The sequence below is a fragment of the Bufo bufo genome, chromosome 1 (genome assembly GCF_905171765.1).
Source record: "Bufo bufo chromosome 1, aBufBuf1.1, whole genome shotgun sequence".
Classification (NCBI taxonomy): domain Eukaryota; kingdom Metazoa; phylum Chordata; class Amphibia; order Anura; family Bufonidae; genus Bufo; species Bufo bufo.
Genome location: NC_053389.1, coordinates 735,558,032 through 735,579,406, shown reverse-complemented (window position 1 = coordinate 735,579,406; position 21,375 = coordinate 735,558,032). Strand labels below are relative to the sequence as shown.

Below are 21,375 nucleotides of genomic sequence, written 5' to 3'. Positions count from 1 at the left end.
TCCGACTTCTCTAATCCTTGACAATCAGATAATACTTTTTGAGGGCATATTAATGCTGTCTGCATCTTTCTGTTCTGGATCATAGAGGGAGGACCTCTTTTTTGATGTCCATACTTTCTAATTTATGGACATAATTTCTACATACAAGGCAATTGCTTTAAAAGAAAAAGGCAGGAGGGACACAGGTTGTGCCTCTCCTGCCATTCCATCACCACATGAAATTTTGAAAAAAATGTGTGAATCTATATTAGCTAGGTTATCGCATACGTCATATTCATAGCAAGTTCATCTTTCAGGAGAACACTATTACTTTTTATTTTGGTAGTGGTGTAATAAAAATGCAGATACATCAAACATTTACCTGCCCGGAGCCATCATAATGTAAGAGGATGAACATGAAACGTTTCCTCTCTTTAGAACATCCTTCAGTCACTTAAAGTTGAAAAAGAAATTTGTGATTTGCTTTTCTCTGTTCAAAATTTTATGACCGTGAACAGCAAAGTAATAGTAAACAGGGATCATTAATGTCTTCAGATATTACAGACAAGGAGTCATCAAGCTGTACCAGATCTTGAGAAATATGGAGGTTTACTTTTAGTCATCAACATTATGGCGTAGCTTGACAGTATAGAGAATGCAAAGGTTAGTAAAAGTTACATGCAGGTAGCTATGTATGTATATAGTTATGAAGACTGAATGATAAATTACACCCTCTAATGTGGACTGTGTGGCGTGGTTACAGTTAACTGGGGCATCACTCAAGAGAATGATCTGGTTTGCCAGATTGTTCTCACTAATAGTCATTTTATAGAACTTTTTTTTTTCATAAGATTTGGTATTCCCCTTACTCAGTCCTTTTTTCCAGATTTAGGCCTCATGCACACGACCGTTGTTTTGGTCCACATCCAAGCCGCAGTTTTTGCGGCTCAGATGCGGACCCATTCACTTCAATGGGGCCGCAAAAGATGCGGACAGAGCTCCGTTCCGTAGCCCCGCAAAAAAAAAATAGAACATGTCCTATTCTTGTCCGTTTTGCATTTCTACAATGGGCCGCCCGTTCCGCAAATTGCGGAAGGCACACGGGCGGCTTACATTTTTTGCGGATCCACGGTTTGCGGACCGCAAAAAAACGGAACGGTCGTGTGCATGAGGCCTTATTATAGTTTATACCTAACATTTTGTATAAATCAGTAGGATGTGAATATTTTAAGTTTTAAACATATCATGTAAAGGCACATTTACATGCACTGACCAAGCAGGCATTTATCGGGAAGAGACATTCCTTCCAAATAAGTGCCTGCTTGTCAGTGGAAGAAAGAGCTGCATTCATTCACCTTTATTGATATCGCTCTTCGTCATAGAGATTTATTGTTTCTGAGCCGTAGATCACTGTTCACACAGCACGATCTGCTGCCCAGAAATGATGATTAAGGACCCTATTACACCGCACAACTTTCATAGGAACGTTCGTTCTCGATAATTGTTTATCGGTATCTCATCTGCCTGTGCAATCCCGGATAATGAATGGAACAGAATGGGCGAGGTACAAATTGTTTTGCCCATATTCAGTATGCATCTGCCTGGGTAACCCTGCTGGTGGAAACAAGCGTTGATCGAGGTCTTATTATCCATTGGCGTTTGCACTGCCCGGACATTGGGCAGTGTAATAGGGCCGTAGATGTCCATACAAACTATCATTTTAGCTGAGTTTTTCTCGTTCATCCGGAGAAGTTCTGCACCTTGATATGGACTGATTATTTGGAATGAGGGTACCAAAGTTCTTTCTCAATAATCGGCCGTGTAACCTGCCATTAGGGGAAAGTGGAAAATATCCCACCTTTTTGCAGCCTGGAGTTCCCTTTTCCCTGTTGAAAGTCTCTGTAATCTTTTTACATCTCCCAAAAAAGTCAGTTTAGATAAGTATAAAGCAGTTAAGCGGGGACAGGAGGGAGATGCAGCTGCAGTTTCTCTTATTCAGCATGCTGTGTGATAGGAGGGTAAACAGAAGGAGGGGGGAACCTCTGAAGGACTCTTCCTCTGAGCAGACCTCACAACCTTATATGACATCAGGAAGAGCCCATACATTCAACATGCATGGATAAAGAAAATGAACAATTATAAACTAGCAGAAGTGGAGAAAAAGACCCCAAATCGGGTTATAACTAACATTTCTGCCTGTACTACACCCATCATATATCTACAGCTCTCTGAGGAGGGATTAATGTACCTTACATTCTTTTTGTAATAATAGGCATGCTTTTGTGGACCCATGTCCCTAAAATGTAGGACCATGATTTACCCTGGCCAGGAGAATTATTGTTCCGCCAGGTATGGGAGTGATGACAGGATTAGGAGTTATATCATTCAAGATGAATTTTAAACATTTGCCTGGTATCGCAGTCACTGAGACCCACCGGAGGCTAGAAAGGTTGTCCAGTCCCCCTGGCTGAACGGTCCCTTTAATGATGGACTAGCCTTTCTAGAGAATTACCAAATTTATTTTAATTTAAAGGGGTTGTCCATGCATTTACATTAAAAAAGCTCAATAGTCGCTGATTCCGTTCCAGCATTTCATGATCCCTTTTGACTCACTCACTGGCTGAGCGGTCATTTCCTGCGTGCCAAGGTGGGCCAGAAAATGGAGACCACCGGGGGACTGTGAAGAATTAAATGTAAGTGGCGTAGGATCCGTGAGGGTAATATCAATATTACCACGTCCTTCTGGCTTAGGGTACTTTCACACTAGCGTTATTCTTTTCCGGTATTGAAATTCGGTAAAGGGTCTCAATACCGGAAAATTAAGCTTCCATTTTGTCCCAATGCATTCTGAATAGAAAGCAATAAGTTCAGTATGCATCAGGATATATTCCGTTCCGTCCCTTGCACGATATTTGACCGGACAAAATACCACAGCTTCCTGCAGTATTTTTTCCGCCCAAAATTCCGGAACACTACCACACTTGCCAGATCCAGCATTCATTTCCATTGAAATGTATTAATGCCGGATCCGGTACCCAGTCTTCCGGAAACTGCGCATGCGCAGTTCTTTCTATAGCTTTGAAAAAATTCAATACCGGATCCGTTATTCCGGATGATACCGTAAAGAAGGATCCGGTATTTCAATGAATAAGTCTAACGGATCCAGAAAAAAAGATATAGGTTTGCATCAGAACTGACTGCCGGATTCTAACAACGCCAGTGTGAAAGAACCCTTAGTTAACATGTTCAGTTTATGCCTCTATGGATGAAGATCTTAACGTTCTTGTCAGAATGCATACATCGTAACTATATCTGATCTATTTGCTGTCCCTAAAAATCTTGTTAAAGGGTTTCTGTCACCAGAATTAACCCTATTAAAGTCGCTGACATTAGCGATGTGCTAATGTCAGCAGACCCTAACTCTACTATTCTTATGCTTATTGATAGCTCCTTACTGCACAATTTTAACTTTGATGATATGCAAATTAGTCTCTAGGACCGGGGGGGAGCGTTGCTCCTGCTCCTAGAGGCTCAGTTCTCCCACCTCAAGTCACGCCCTGCCGTCCAGGCAGCGTTCATCTCCTCCTGCCGGCCCTGTGTTCTGAGTAAACGGCACTGCGCAGGCGCGAGATTTATCCAGCACACAGGGTCGACAGGAGAAGACCAACGCTGGCCCTGTCAATCAAGGACGGCAGGGCGGGACATGAGGTGGGCGAACGGAGCGTCTAGGAGCAGGAGCAACGTCCACCCTGCTCCTAGAGGCTAATGTTAAAATTGTGCAGTAAGGGGCTATCAATAAGCATAAGAATAGTAGAGTTAGGATCTGCTGACATTAGCACATCGCTAATGTCAGCCAGTTTAATAGGGTTAATTCTGGTGACAGAAACCCTTTAAAATTCAAGCCACAGAGATATCGCACCTCTGCCCCAGACTGTGTGACATTCAACAGAATAAAGCCCAGACGGGAGAAATTTCAAGCCTCGGCAAAGTGATTATTTTTGTTGCTGTTATTCGGCAGTCTATTCAGGTTCATTAGATACAGCCCCAGTATAAATACCAGAGGGTCACTGATCTCCATCACCTGCCTATAGGTGACTCATTGTCTCCTGCTGATCCTTGCAAGCTGTATTCTTCTCAAAATCCTGCCTTGTCCAGAAAGCTAATACAAAGGCCGGGTGTTTCATGTGCATGAAAGTCCCAATTCACTTACAGAAGCTTTTCATGTTCTCTTGTATGAAGTTTGCATTTTGAAAGTGTGCAGAAAATACAGATTTATACTTTTTGTAATCTTTACATGTTCTCTCCAAAAGAATGCAACACAACCTCTTATATGGTGTGTGAGGATGGTAACACATTATAATAATTGCAGAAGTCAGTGTGGTAAAGACAAGTGAAACATTACAATTGCAGGATACATTTGCTAGGAACCCTACCCATATGAGCTTGCAATCTATATGGGATAGGTGAGCTATGCAATAGGTCAGGGAACAAAGAAAGCTGCTCTGGACACATCATGTGGAGGCAGCCTTGGAATACTGGTTGGAGAAGGGGTAAGTCTTCAGTGAGTGTTTGATGATTGATTGATACCGTTGAAGAGTGACATTGAGCAAGGGCATTCTAGAAACGAAGGAAAGCACAAGAAAAGCCTTTTGTGTGAGGAGATGATGAGAGAGGCCCAGAGTTGGTTGTTATTGGCAGACTGATAGGCTCTTTATTCAGAGATGCCATGAGACAGGATCTATAGCCCTTATTTCTGAACTCCTGACGACTCATAATCCCCCATATCTCAATTCTTATCATTTGATAAGAATGTAACTTAAATGAGTGTTTATGAGCTGTCGGGAGTTCAGAGATAAGGGCTATATATATCCTGAGCTGCTGTCTGACTAGATTTTCTGTAAAGAGAGAGCCTGCCAGTCTGCAAATGCACTAAAACTGAAAGATGTAGAGCAAAACTTGTTGAAATTTTTTATATAGACCAATTAAAACAAATAATTTTTAGCCCAAAATGACTAGCACGAAATGAAAAAAAAAATGTTGTCCCTTTTGGCTTCAGCTTGTAGGTATTGCAGTACATAGTAAGCTACTATAAGGCCCCTTTCACACGGACGTTGCGGGAAAATGTGCGGGTGCGTTGCGGGAACACCCGCGATTTTTCCGCGTGAGTGCAAAACATTGTAATGCGTTTTGCATTCGCACGAGTAAAATCGCACATGTTTGGTACTCAAACCCGAACTTCACAGAAGTTCGGGCTTGGGATCGGTGTTCTGTAGATTGTATTATTTTCCTTTATAACATGGTTATAAGTGAAAATGATAGCATTCTGAATACAGAATGCATAGTAAAACAGCGCTGGCCCAGCATCTCCTTCTGTCCCCTTTACTGAATAGGACCTGTGGTGAGCATTAATTATAGGTAAAGGACCTTTGATGACGTCACTCCGGTCATCACATGGTACGTCACATGATCTTTTACCATGGTGATTCATCATACATTCAATGTAAAAAAACAAGATCCAAAGTTGTTTATAGGCTAGCCTGTAACTTATAGGAATATATGTGTACAATCATTGCATGCTCTTTAAACTTGGCCTGAACATGTTGTCCTGCATGTCGTGTGTTATGGGCCAGAATTTGCAGGATCGGACAGTATTTTCAATGTGACTGATAAACTGTATCTTGATTTTCAAGTCATAACAACACCAAAATGCAGTTTCACCAGTTGTACAGTAGTTTCTTTGCGAACCTTTGCAGTGCATGGATCCCATCTGTTTATTAAAGGAGTTGTCTCATCATGACTACCTCTTTACATACGCCCTATTGTGCCTGGACGTCATAGAACATGGGACTCACTTCTGCAAGCTCAAGTGGAGAACCACTAACATGGCGGACCTTGGCTTTCAATTTATTATATGGATCGTCATTCATTTTAATGGCCCTAAATTTCCTCTGTAAGGGAAGTGTATGGTTCGCCACAGCTTTCCCTAATGATGACATCTGATCTGCAGTGGTTTCTGAAGCCAGACCTATGGTGATCAGTTGATCAGCAAGCCATATTAAATGTGAAATGTGGATGGCTTCCTAAAAAAATAACTTTTCTAAAGCATCAAGTTAACTGGATTATCTTCAAAACTATACTGCAGCCGTTTGGTTTCCAGGCTGGCTCCATTGTATAGTTTAGTACACATTAATTAAAGTTTATGAGCGTTACCTAGAATTTGATTTTTTGGGGGGAAAAAGGTCCATATTCTTTAATTAGTCAGTCATGACAACAAAGAGTTAAGGAAATCCGTTTTCTGTGGAAAATATTCCGGTCTCATTCGCATCTAAAGACCTAATTCATCATCGGTGCAGCAGGGACAAGAGACATGAGCACTCCATTTGTTGTCATTTTCTAGATGCCCAGAGGTTAATTTCAATATCGGGGCACAACGCTGAGGACGGTACGCCGCCACTCGCAGGGGATTTGTGTGCAAGCATGTTGTCTCTGTTATGTGATCAGTTAATATCCAGACACATGACAAGTCAGGACATTTCCTGTGTCTCCTTCCTCTACACTTTTTTGATTACATTTTAATTGCCAGTTTAATATGCTGGAGACTTGTATTCCCTCCATTCAAAATGGCATAGATAAAATGAAGGGCAGGGGTCACCAGCTAGACAATGAATCAAATATGAACAGGGAATGACGCTGGAAGGCTTCATTTAACAGAGTGTCATGGATGAAAGTATGGATGTAGATAGGATGCTCGTTTTACATTTATACTGAATATAATAAAAATGTCAATTATAAGTGTCCTGTATAATGGCAGATCCGCGGAGACATTAGTTTAATCCATCATCCAGAATTTCTGATTCAAGCAAGGAGAATCTGGATGCTTGTCAGACTGGAGGAAGAACATATAGCTAACCACCAACTAATATGGTTTTATTTTGAGTTATGGAGTTTCTTTATCCGTATCTAGTTTTGAATAGTTGCCCAGTAATCCAGGGTATTTAAAGAGATCCTGTCACCTTGATGTTAAATGTTGAAAGGGGTCGTCTGAGTGTTTAAAAGGGTTTTCCAAGACTTTATAACTAATGACCTCTCCTCTCTGGACAGGTCATCAGTATCTGATCGGTGCTCTTTTCTGACATTGTCATTGTTTCAGTACTAAGCTGTGCTGTTTTCGCCGCTGATCAGAAATTGGTGTGCCCGACTGAGAGAATGTAGTGCATGCACTACCCAGCGCACACCATGTTCTGATCAGCTGCCGCACTTCTGTGCTCTCCTTTCTTCACTGCCCCATCAGAGTGGGAAGGGAGGGACTCACTCCTTCCTTGTCCACTGCCACGCAGAATGGTGCAACCCCATTGGGGTTAAATGGGTTATCCAAGACTTAAAAAGATCTCAGAGAGTGGCCGACCCGCATTGGGGTTCATACTTACCTGGTACCCGCCGTTGGGTTCTGGCTCCATTGCTCCTCGGCCGTCTCTACAGCTCCACAATGCTCTGGCATCTACATCCTGTTGGTGGGCGCCACATGACGCGTCCATCAACAGGATGTTGTAGATTAGCCACCATGTTCATTGTGACAGATCTCTTGAAACATCTACCACCTAAAGGGTTGTTCAGCCCTATAAAAATGCATCTTATTTCATTTGTTAATGCAAGCCACGCACGATACCATAGCATTTCTTTGGAATTTTTTTCATTTATTATTCAGAACTTGCTAAACCTCATCGGTCGGTGAAAGGATTTGGACCTTTCTGGACCTCTACGACAACCTCGGTTTGAGGCACTGACGTCAGTCGGTACAAACACTGAAGTTCCTCATAACTGGGCATCCTCGCCATGGCGCCACGTGATGTTTCGGGAGGACAAACCTCCTTCATCACGTATGACTAGCTTACATTTAGAAATGAAACCCGTGTTTTAACCTGCCTATTACCATTACTGTTCTGGACATTGAGAGTGTGGTGGACTCAGGCCGTCTAGTAAGATTGAAGACTTGGACCGGGTGCACACTGATTGAAGTTAACGTAGACCCAGGTCCAGTTATATGACCATTGGTTTTCTACCACTCTGTGTGCGCCATACCTGGTTATCACACTTCATCACTGCAGCGGAGTACGCAAAGCATGGTGGGGTATGAGGAAATCACTGACTTCAAGCATTATAAGACATAAGGATTAGACAGGTTGGATTTTAGCTTGCCTTACTTTTCCACGGAGATAAGTGGCAACATGTGTGCTAGTTGCTTATCCCCTGCTTTTATTGAAATAGTCACTGTGTTTATGTAGAAGCCAAGAAGGGTTCAGCTGTCATTGGCTTTATGGTAAAGGTTACCTTAAAAGAGTTGTCTTACTTCAGCAAATATCAATAATTATGTAGATACAGTTGATACAAGCCACTTACTAATGTATTGTGATTCTCCATATTGCTTTCTTTGCTGGCTGGATTCATTTTTCCATCACATTATACACTGCTCATTTCCATGGTTACGACCACCCTGCAATCCAGCAGCGGTGGTCGTGCTTGCACACTATAGAGAAAAGTGCCAGCCTCTCTGGTGGCTGGGACCGTGGGACCACTCATAGGCTACTGCTTTTTCCTAAACTGTGCAAGCACGACCACTGCTGCTGGATTGCAGGGGGGTCATAACCCCTGGATACGAGCATTGTAAAATGCGATGGAAAAATGAATCCAGCCAGCAAAGAAAGCAATATGGACAATCACAGTGCATTAGTAAGAGCCTTGTATTAACATTCTCTACACGATAAATGCCACTTGCTGAATCTTTGATGCCGAATTTACAAGTGAAAACTTACTGAAATGCAGATACATGGAATGAATCTAATTCATGTCTTTTTCTTTCTTTTTGTTAGTTCTTCTGGGTGTTGCTGAGCATTTTCTTTGTTGAGATTCTCCTGATTGTCATTGAACTGGTGTTTGAAACTGAGGTATGTTAATATGCAAATCATAAATAAACTGGATGGAAATTATATAATAGCTGCAGTGTAAAGCATGGAGAAAGGACAATGCAGCTGCCTAAGCCTCTGATGAGGCAGGAGGTGGATTTCAGACTTCCTAACAACTCCACTTAGCTATTGTATAGATATTCCCTAATACAGTGCCAAAAAGCAAGCAGGTAGCCAACACTACTGAAGCTTACCCAACAGAAATAACTTTAATTCCTAGACCACAATTTTAGTCTGCATAGATTATTAATTTTTTTTAAGGGCCCCTGCACAGGGCCACTTAATGACTTTGTTTTGGATGGAGCTATAGAAGGTACACAAAAAATGCATCATGCTCCATTGGATGCTTTAGAGCAGGCATGGCCAACCTGTGGCTCTCCAGCTGTTGTAAAACTACAACTCCCAGCATGCCCTGCTGTAGGCTGATAGCTGCAGGCAGTCTGAGCATGGTGGGAGTTGTAGTTTTGCAACAGCTGGAGGGCCTCAGGTTGGCCATCCCTGCTTTAGAGGCATTCTTCCCTAGATTCTATTCTTGTATGCAGTATATTTCTATACATATGGCACCCAAAGGAGCATGCACGGCAGCACATGGGTGACGTATGGCACTGTACAGTCTCCTTGCACTGTTTTACAGGCTCCATACACATTGCTCTGCCATGTACATGAGCCTTGACCGTATAAATTATTTAGCATTGTGCATATGCCAACTAGATTTCATTTCTCTTTTTTGCCACCTCCAAAATAACGCTGGAGACACCATTTTACCTTGTGCTAAAAAAATACTGCTCCTGGTTTGAGACAAAATAATAAATTATTAGGACACTTAAAGGAGCTGTCCAGGGAATAAACAGTTGTTAGCAAAGAGTTCAGAATGGGATAAAAAAAATTAAAGAAGCCATACTTACCCTCCCCGATCTCCCATTGCTCACATGCTGACCCTAACCAGGTCCCGTTATTTACATCCTGCGGATACACAATTTTCATGTTACTCGGCATCTACGGGTTCTCTGTCCCGTATAGATCTAGCCTTTATATGCAGAGACCTATTGCCATATGTTAGAACTAGTGAGTATCTACCTAGGGGAATTTCGGATCATGCCTTCCTCCTTCTGATTCTGTCCCAGCCACTGGCCCCCCCTAACAGGAGGTGGCGTTTGTATCCAATATGGCTTCCTATTTTGCCAGTGGAGAGTAATGGTTATGAAGCTATGGAACACTACTGGGATGAGAATGAGGGATCTTCGAACCCCCTGACAGAATGGGATGCTTTTAAGTCCGTTAGGAAGGAACTATGCATAAAACGAACTAAGTTAGAGAAAGAACTGTTAGACAGGGAGCCTGAATTTAAAATAGACCCGAGCAGTGAGAGGCAGAAGAGGTGGCTGGAGGCGCAGCGTCTATTTAACTTGCATTTAACTGAATATACGCAAAAGACCAGAAGCAAAACGTTTTTTTTTCAGAGGGAGATAAGAATGGTAGGGCTTTGGCTTACTTGGCTCGCTTGGAGGCCCCTCAAACAGTAGTTGCAGGGGTTTTGAATGATCAGGGGATACTATTGATAGAGCCTAGAGATGTGTGCCGCCAATTTGCCTCATACTATTCTCACTTATATGCATCCAAAACTACATATATCCAAAGAGATATAGCCCGTTTTTTGACAAGGATTCATCTTCTCACTCTTACACGCGATTACAGAGAGGCTCTGGCGGCGCCCATAACAGAAGCTGAGATAGAATTTGCTATTGCTTCCTTGGCAACAAGGAAGACCCCGGGTCCAGATGGTTTCCCGGCTGAATGGTACAAGCTATTCTCTAAACAACACAGTACTAGACTTGGGAAGCTTTTTGGGTATGCGTTTGAGCAGGGATCTTTACCTCCTTCTTTCTCTGAGGCAACAATTGTGGTGATCCACAAACCAGGGAAACCTGAAGACCAATGCAGCTCTTACGAACCTATTTCGCTCCTGAATCTTGATGTTAAAATTCTTGCAAAAATACTAGCATTGCGTCTAAGAGAGGTAATTCTCTCTTTAGTGGGGGTGGACCAGTCGGGCTTCATGCCGGGGAAAATCACTGATATAAACTTAAGACGGTTATACGCCAATCTTCAGGTTAGTCATGACAATCAGGGTATGAGAGCCCTTGCCTCATTGGATAACGAGAAAGCTTTTGATTCGGTGGAGTGGGATTTTATGTGGACGACACTAAAGCAGATGGATTTCCCTAGGAATTTTTTTGCTCTGGTTGCAAAAGCTTTATAGATCCCCCACAGCGAGGGTTAAAGTCAATGGGTATGTTTCAGACTCCTTCCCTCTGGGCAGGGACACCAGACAGGGCTGCCCTCTTTCCCCCTTGTTGTTTGCATTGATAATAGAGCCTCTATCCATACTTGTTTCCTCCAACTCTAATATAGAAGGCTGGGAGGTGGCTGGAATCACGGAAAAGCTCTCTTTATATGCAGACGACATGTTGGTATACCTGTCGAACCCTGAGAATTCCCTAGATGCGCTTCTAGACACCGTAGACAGAGTTGGCAGATTCTCGGGCCTCCGAGTAAATTGGGCCAAGTCGAGTCTTTGTTTAATAGATGAATTCGACCCAGTTCACGTCTCACACCAATCCAAACTTCAGATAGTAGAGCAGTTTAAATAATTGGGGATTAACATTCACAGAGACGTTGTAAAATTCTACCAACTTAATGTCATCCCACCCATGCAATATATCACTAGGAAAATAGAGGCATGGGAGAACTTACCATTAAATTTGATAGGGCAGATAAATGTTATAAAAATTATTCTCCTGCCTAACTTACTAAAAATACATTTTATAGAGCAGCCCCTATAAAGCTACCTAAGAAACTTTTTGTTAGGGTGTTTACTCCCTTTTTGTGGAGTAAGTCATGTCCTAGAATAGCGAGACAAACCCTCCAGGCACCTTACGTGCGAAGGGGTCTAGCACTGCCTAACCTCTCTATGTATTATGCGGCGATACAGCTCAGCTATGTGGCATGGTGGATTAGAGTGGATGCGAGTAATCCAGCAGTAGTGTTGGAAGTGGCTTTAGTGGGGTCCTATGAGGCTTCTACAAATCTAGCATATAGGAAAGGAGTTGTCTCTACAAAACACTATACACAGACGATGGCTGCCACGGTGTCAATTTGGTTTTAGTGGGTGAAGGTGCACACGCGCAAAGAGACTGGGGAAAACTGGTCGCCTTACCTACCACTATGGAGAAATAGAGACTTATTGGAATTGTTATCATTAACTGACTTTAAATTTTGGCCCCAGAAAAAGGGATTGCGATATCTCATACAACTTTACGACAAGCGTTCATTCAGGTCCTTTAATAGCCTAAAACAGGAATTTAGATTGCCCCAGCACTGTCTATATAGATAGTTTCAGCTTCGACATGCCTGTCATGCCCATTTTGGGAAAGATCCGGTGAAGCTGGAATGTGGTCCTATAGAGGCGGTAGTAAGGAGGGCTCAATTGACAAAACCAGTTTCGACTCTGTATGCGACATTCCTGGCTGAGCAGGACTCCCCTCTAGACAAGTCTTTTGTCAAGTGGAGATGTGATATTGATGACCTGGAAGATTCACATGTGAAAGAATTGAGTCATACGTAGAGATCCACAGTCGTTAGCGCTAGACACCAACTTATTCAGGTGAAATTGTTGATCATTTCCTGAAAATATGGGAGCCTTGGATTAACGACCAAACAATGTAAGGCTACTTTCACACTTGCGTTCGGAGCGGATCCGTCTGGTGTCTGTACAGACGGATCCGCTCCTATAATGCAAACGCTTGCATCCGTTCACATAACTGTTTTTTTCAGATCTGATTTTTCACTTCGTGAAAACTCAGATCCGACAGTATATTCTATTCTAACACAGGCAGCAGGGGGCAGACCCCCTCTGCCCCTCCCCCCGTTTTTAACTCATTGGTGGCCAGTGCGGCCTCACCTCTCCCCTTACCCCCCCCCCCCCCCCAGTTAAAATCACGTTCCGAATCCCCCATCATTGGTGGCCAGTGCGGCCTCACATCTCCCCCCCAGTGGGGCATTCGGAACGTGATTTTAACTAGGGGGGATGGAGATGTGAGGCCGCACTGGCCACCAATGATGGGGCATTCGGAACGTGATTTTAACTGGGGGGGGGGGGGAGAAGAGGTGAGGCCGCACTGGCCACCAATGAGTTAAAAACAGGGGGAGGGGGGGGGGGTCTGCCCCCTGCTGCCTGGCAGCACCTGCCAGGCAGCAGGGGGCAGTTATGTACACAGTTCTTTTAGTATATTCTAACTTGAAGCGTCCCCATCACCATGGGAACGCCTCTGTGTTAGAATATACTGTCGGATCTGAGTTTCACGATCTAACTCAAATCCGATGGTATATTCTAACATAGAGGCGTTCCCATGGTGATGGGGACGCTTCAAGTTAAAATATACCATCAGATTGGAGAAAACTCAGATCCGATGGTATATTAATAGGGACTCCTGACTTTACATTGAAAGTCAATGGGGGACGGATCCGTTTGAAATTGCACCATATTGTGTCAACGTCAAACGGATCCGTCCCCATTGACTTGCATTGTAAGTCTGGACGGATCCTTTTGGCTCCGCACGGCCAGGCAGACACAAAAACGCTGCAAGCTGCTGTGATATTGATGTTGATTCAATAAGACACAACAGGCTGAATGTAATGGTTTACATGTACGTTTAATTGTTTTTAGAGCATATGTATGCTCTTTGAAAATTTCAATAAAAAGACACTATTAAAAAAAAAATATATATATATATATATATATATATATATATATATGAAAAACCGCACTACTTAGAATAAGTCTAGGTTCACATGTTATTCCTCAGTATTTTGCGTGGATTATCACAAGAGTCGATGCTCTAATCTCCTAAAGAACAGAAGAAAAGGCCCGACATAGTGCAGTAACGCCAACTGAGTTTAAATAAAAAGATTTATTCTACTCACAAGATCCATAAAACAACAGTCATATAAAATGTGCACATCCTCTCACCAAACGCCCAACCCAGGTTTCGCCTCCGCTTCATCAGGGGCACCTTAGGAGGTGCCCCTGACGAAGCGGAGTTGAAACCCTCAGGAGGTGCCCCTGACGAAGCGGAGGTGAAACCCGGGTTGGGCGTTTGATAAGAGGACATGCACATTTTATATGACTGTTGTTTTATGGATCTTGTCAGTAGAATAAATCTTTTTATTTAAACTCCTTTGGCATTACTTCACTATGTCGGGCCTTTTCTTCTCTTCTTTAGGAGATTAGAGCATCGACCTTTGTGATAATCCACGCAAAATAGTAAGGAATAACATCGCAAAGACGCTCCTTTTTTACTTCTAATGTGAACCTAGACTTATTCTAAGGAGCGCAGTTTTTCCTTTTTTGTTTGAATTTCAGTTAAGTGTGAAAGGTACCCACCTCACAACAAAGACTGCAGCGCAACAAGGGAACATTGATTCAGGACTACAATTTTGTGTTAGTTTTTTTTTGTTTTGGTGTTTATTTTAGTGTTTTTTTCTTTTTGTTTATTTAGTTATGATTGGGTTGTATTTGTCCATTGGTTACTGTATTCAATTTGTAAAATCTTCCCACTAGTTGCCTGAGCAGGCATCTTCCCAATGACTGACTGAGGAGACATCTTCCCTATGATTGGCTGAGGAGACATCTTCCCAATGATTGGCTGAGGAGACATCTTCCCAATGATTGGCTGAGGAGACATCTTCCCCAATGATTGGCTGAGGAGACATCTTCCCAATGATTGGCTGAGGAGACATCTTCCCAATGATTGGCTGAGGAGACATCTTCCCAATGATTGGCTGAGGAGACATCTTCCCAATGATTGGCTGAGCAGACATCTTCCCAATGATTGGCTGAGCAGACATCTTCCCAATGATTGGCTGAGCAGACATCTTCCCATTGATTGGCTGAGCAGACATCTTCCCATTGATTGGCTCAGCAGACATCTTCCCATTGATTGGCTCAGCAGACATCTTCCCATTGATTGGCTCAGCAGGTATCTTCCCAATAATCGGCGGTGCAGACATCTTCCCAATGATTGGCTGAGGAGACATCTTCCCAATGATTGGCTGAGGAGACATCTTCCCAATGATTGGCTGAGGAGACATCTTCCCAATGATTGGCTGAGGAGACATCTTCCCAATGATTGGCTGAGGAGACATCTTCCCAATGATTGGCTGAGGAGACATCTTCCCAATGATTGGCTGAGGAGACATCTTCCCAATGATTGGCTGAGGAGACATCTTCCCAATGATTGGCTGAGGAGACATCTTCCCAATGATTGGCTGAGGAGACATCTTCCCAATGATTGGCTGAGGAGACATCTTCCCAATGATTGGCTGAGGAGACATCTTCCCAATGATTGGCTGAGGAGACATCTTCCAAATGATTGGCTGAGGAGACATCTTCCCAATGATTGGCTGAGGAGACATCTTCCCAATGATTGGCTGAGCAGACATCTTCCCATTGATTGGCTGAGCAGACATCTTCCCATTGATTGGCTGAGCAGACATCTTCCCATTGATTGGCTCAGCAGACATCTTCCCATTGATTGGCTCAGCAGGTATCTTCCCAATGATTGGCTGAGGATAAATCTTCCCAATGTTTAACTGAGCAGGCATCTTCCCAATAATTTTACCCCTTTATAATATACAGGTGCATCTCAATAAATTACAATATCATTGAAAAGTTCATTTATTTCAGATTCAATTCAAAAAGTGAAACTCATGTTTATTACGTACAGAGTAATCTATTTCAAGTGTTTATTTATCTTAGGCCTCATGCACACGACCGTATTTTTTTGCGGTCCGCAAAAACGGGTTCCGTTTTTCTGTGATCCGTGACCGTTTTTTCGTCCGTGGGTCTTCCTTGATTTTTGGAGGATCCACGGACATGAAAAAAAAGTCGTTTTGGTGTCCACCTGGCCGTGCAGAGCCAAACGGATCCGTCCTGAATTACAATGCAAGTCAATGGGGACGGATCCGTTTGACGTTGACACAATATGGTGCAATTTCAAACGGATCCGTCCCCCATTGACTTTCAATGCAAGTCAGGAGTTAATATACCATAGGATCGGAGTTTTCTCCAATCCGATGGTATATTTTAACTTGAAGCGTCCCCATCACCATGGGAACGCCTCTATGTTAGAATATACCGTCGGATTTGAGTTAACTCGTTGGTGGCCAGTGGGCCCTCTCCCCTCCCTCCCCCTCCTAATTAAAATCTCCCCCCCTATCATTGGTGGCAGCGGAGAGTACCGATCGGAGTCCCAGTTTAATCGCTGGGGCTCCGATCGGTAACCATGGCAACCAGGACGCTACTGCAGTCCCGGTTGCCATGGTGGTTACTTAGCAATTTGTAGAAGCATTATACTTACCTGCGAGCTGCAATGTCTGTGTCCGGCCGGGAGCTCCTCCTACTGGTAAGTGACAGGTCTGTGCGGCGCATTGCTTAATGATCTGTCACTTACCAGTAGGAGGAGCTCCCTGCCGGACGCAGACATCGCAGCTCGCAGGCAAGTATAATGCTTCTACAAATTGCTAAGTAACCATGGCAACCGGGACAGCAGTAGCGTCCTGGTTGCCATGGTTACCGATCGGAGCCCCAGCGATTAAACTGGGACTCCGATCGGTACTCTCCGCTGCCACCAATGATAGGGAGGGAGATTTTAATTAGGAGGGGGAGGGAGAGGAGAGGGCCCACTGGCCACCAACGAGTTAACTACAGGGGAGGGAGGGGGGGACCCACTGGCCACCAACGAGTTAACTACAGGGGAGGGGGGCCCACTGGCCACCAACGAGTTAACTACAGGGGAGGGAGGGGGGGGGGGCGGCCGCACTGGCCACCAATGTGTTAACTACAGGGGGGGGGGGGGCTGCCCCCTGCTGCCCCCTGCTGCCTGGCAGCACCTGCCAGGTAGCAGGGGGCAGTCATGTACACAGTTCTTTTAGTATATTCTAACCTGAAGCGTCCCCATCACCATGGGAACGCCTCTGTGTTAGAATATACTGTCGGATCTGAGTTTTCACGAAGTGAAAACTCCGCTCTGAAAAAGCTTTTATGCAGACGGATCTTCGGATCCGTCTGTATTAAAGTAACCTACGGATCAAGGACACGGATGCCAATCTTGTGTGCATCCGTGTTCTTTCACGGACCCATTGACTTGAATGGGTCCGTGAACCGTTGTCCGTCAAAAAAATAGGACAGGTCATATTTTTTTAACGGACAGGATACACGGATCACGGTCTCGGCTGCAAAACGGTGCATTATCCGATTTTTCCACGGACCCATTGAAAGTCAATGGGTCCGCGAAAAAAAACTGAAAACGGCACAACGGCCACGGATGCACACAACGGTCGTGTGCATGAGGCCTTAATGTTGATGATTATGGCTTACAGCTAATGAAAACCCAAAAGTCAGTATCTCAGACAAATGGAATATTATATAAGACCAATTAAAAATTATTTTAATGCAGAAATGTTGGCTTATTGAAAAGTGTGTACAGTATATGCACTCAATACTTGGTGGGGGCTCATTTTGCATGAATTACTACATCAATGCAGCGTGGCATGGAGGCGATCAGCCTGTGGCACTGCTGAGGTGTCATGTAAGCCCAGGTTGCTTTGATAGTGGCCTTCAGCTCGTCTGCGTTGTTGCTTCTGGTGTCTCTCATCTTCCTCTTGACAATACTCCATAGGGAATCTCTATGGGGTGTAGGTCAGGCGAGTTTGCTGGCCAATCAGGCACTGTGATACTGTGGTTACTAAACCAGGTATTGGTAGTGTGCAGTGTGGGCAGGTGTCAAGTCCTGCTAGAAAATGAAATCAGCATCTCCATAAAGCTTGTTGACAGAGGTAAGCATGAAGTGCTCTAAAATTTCCTGTTAGATGGCTGTGCTGACTCTGGACTTGATATAACACAGTGGACCAACACCAGCAGATGACATGGCTCCCCAAACCATTACTGACTGTGGAAACTTCACATTGGACCTCAAGCAACTTGGATTGTGTGCCTCTCCACTGTTCCTCCAGACTCTGGGACCTTGATTTCAGTCAGTGGGGACTGATCCGTTTTCTCTGACACAATCTGGCACAATAGAAAACGGATCCCTCGTCCATTGACTTTCAATTGAGTTCATGACGGATCCATCTTGGCTATGTTACAGATAATACAAACGGATCCGTTCATGACGGATGCATGCGGTTGTATTATTGTAACGGATCCGTTTTTGCAGATCCATGACTGATCCGCCCAAAATACGAGTGTGAAAGTAGCCTTAGTAGTCTTCCCCATGGTTGTGAGGACTACTGAACCAGACTGAGGGACCATATAAAGGCTTAGGAAACCTTTGCAGATGGTTTGTGTTTATTAGCTGGTTACAGTGTGAGACCATAAATCTACAATATTGAACTTTTTCACAATATTCTAATTTTCTGAGATACTGACTTTTGGGCTTTCGTTAGCTGTAAGCCATAATCATCAACATTAAAAGAAATAAACGCTTGAAATAGATCACTCTGTGTGTAATGAATCTCTAGAATATATGAAAGTCAATTTTAGAATTGGATTACTGAAATAAATTAACTTTTTGATGATATTCTAATTTACTGACATGCAGCTGTACTTCTGTTTTGTGCCTGGCTTCTAAGCACTCACTATCTACTGTATATCGCTTTTGTTTTTATACGCTTTGTAATATTATTTGGGCGGTTCAGTCCAAAAGGATATTTCAGGCTAAAATAAAGATGGTGCCCGCTCCAGAGCGTGCTTTCGGGTCAGGCACGCTTTTCCCCCAGCAAAGATTGGAGACATCGCCCTGTTATAATAATGACTAGGCTTCCAGGCTCATTATTAGTATATCTCAGTTGAGGCCAGCAGGTGGCAGCACTGAACTGGAATATAGCAATTTCTGTGCAAAATAATGGGGCAAATTGATGCTTCTGATGATTGCAAGTTGTGGTCCACTTAGAGACCTAACAAAAGTAAAAAAAAAATTTGGGGGAAAAATAAAAAAAATTCTAATCACTCCCTTTTCCCCAAAATCTAAATAAATAAACAATAAAAAAAAAAAAAAACATCTTGGGCACCGCCACGTGTGAAAACGCCTGTACTATTACAATATGAAAAAGTTATCCCATACAGTGAATTGGCGTAACGGAAAAAAAAATATAAAAATGGCCGATTCGCCCTTTTTTCATCAATTTATCTGAGCCCCCACACATCTCCGTACACATAACTATAAAAAAGTTATGGGGGTCAGAATATGGCGATGAAAAGAAAAAAAAAGTTAGTTTTTTCCGTATTAAAACGGAAGAAAAACTGTACATATGTGGTATCGCCGGATCCATACTGACCTGGCGAAAAAAGAGCCCAAGTCAGTTATACCGCATAGTGAACTCCGTAAAAAAAAAATATATACTTTAAAACTGTGATGGAATTGCATTTTTTTTTTTCAATTTCACCCCATTTGGATTTTTTTCCTGCTTTCCACTACATCCTATGCAATATTAAATGGTGGCATTACAATTAGAAAGTACAACTTGTCCCGCAAAAAAATAAGCCCTCATACGGCTGCATGAACGGAAAAATAAAAGTGTTATGTCTCTGGACAGGCAGAGAGCGAAAAACGCAAAATCAGAAAATTGACGTGTCAGGAAAGGGTTAAAGGTATTAACACAATAGTAAAAGTCATGGTGGTCATGAGGTTCATTAGTGATTTTAGTTTACATGTTTGCACGGCGCAGTTTTCACGTGGAATTCAGTGTGTATTCCAAGCCAAAATGTGCATAAAATCTGCGCGCAAATTACATCCCATTGATTTGAATGGGAAATCCATGCTGTGGTTCTTAAGTGGAGTTGAAGTATGTGTTGCTAATAAAAAAAAAAATATAGCCATGTTGATTCTGCTCAAGCATTCTATGTGAAACCCTTAGTGGGTGGCCGCATAGCTTCATTGAATGAGGCTACATTCTCATACATATCCATGTCAAACTGGAAATCCACACCAGTAAGGGTACTTTCACACCAGCGTTTTTCTTTTCCAGTATTGAGTTCCGTCCTGGGGTTCTATACCGGAAAAAACTGATCAGTTTTATCTTATGCATTCTGAATGGAGAGCAATCCGTTCCGTATGCATCAGGATGTTTTCAGTTCAGTCCCTCTTATGTTTTTTGGCCGGAGAAAATACCGCAGCATGCTGCAGTTTTCTCTCTGGCCAAAAATCCTGAACACATGCTGGATCCGGCATTAATTTCCATTGAAGTGTATTAATGCTGGATCCGGCCCCAAGTGTTCCGGAAAAACGGATCTGGTTTTGCTGTCTGTGCATGTGCAAACCTTTAAAAATGAGAAAATAAATAAATACCGGATCCGTTTTTCCAGATGACAACCGGAAAGACTGATCCAGTATTGCAATGCATTTGTGAGCCTGATCCGCATCCGGATCTGTCTCACAAATGCATCAGTTTGCGTCCGGATTGCCGGATCTGCCTGCCGGAATCCTCTGTCACGACGGGGAGTGGGGGAAACCCCCCACCGTGCGGTGTCAAAGGGTAAAGGGGATCAGCCTGGCCAAAAGGAGTAATAAGGGAGCAGGTCACCTCCTACCGCGTCCCTAATACTCTCCCTGACTCCTCACTGTATGAGCGGACCCCGATGGTAGGACGACTCATACTCAGGATTCCTAGAAACCCTAAGTCGCCCTGGTTATCCCTCACTTAGGAGCAGGGGAGAGACAAACTGTTCATCCCAGTCATGGAGGAACAGGAGTCTCTATCTGAGGCCAGGTTGCAAGGAGAGGGGAACACATACAGCATATGGCGATGGCAGGTAAGTGAAACCAGTAACACACCTACCTGCCACAGACACACTGACTGAAACCCGTGCACAAGTGCTGATGTCCACACCAACATAAAAGGACACAGCACACACCACAAACCACACAGGAACCCAGGACACCATAGCTGCAATAGATGGCATATGAAGACCAGGAGGATAACTCCAGCATACACCATGGCAGGAGTACCCCCCAGCTTCAGGCTGCGTTCACACGCGCGTGGGTGCAATGTGGTAGGTGAACGTATTGCACCCGCACTGAATCCCAATCATTTCAATGGGGCTGTTCAGATGAGCAGTGATTTTCACGCATCACTTGTGCGTTGCGTGAAAATCGCAGCATGTTCTATATTCTGCGTTTTTCATGCAACGCAGGCCCCCATAGAAGTGAATGGGGTTGCATGACAATCACAAGCATCCGCAAGCAAGTGTGGATACGGTGCAATTTTCACGCACGGTTGCTAGGAGACGATCGGGATGGAGACCCGATCATTATTATTTTCCCTTATAACATAGTTATAAGGGAAAATAATAGCATTCTGAATACAGAATGCATAGTAA

The 21,375-nt window shown here is 43.6% G+C and overlaps 1 protein-coding gene across 2 annotated transcripts in view; it reads left to right on the top strand.

The window, feature by feature from the left end:
* The window catches only part of LOC120986078 (tetraspanin-15-like), a 249,986-nt gene that overhangs the window by 99,841 nt on the left and 128,770 nt on the right, over positions 1 to 21,375 (top strand). For both annotated transcript variants that reach the window (XM_040414403.1, XM_040414402.1), the window contains exon 3: positions 8,847 to 8,921. In XM_040414403.1, the coding sequence (XP_040270337.1) occupies positions 8,847 to 8,921 (75 nt within the window). The remainder of the gene's footprint in view (positions 1 to 8,846; positions 8,922 to 21,375) is intronic.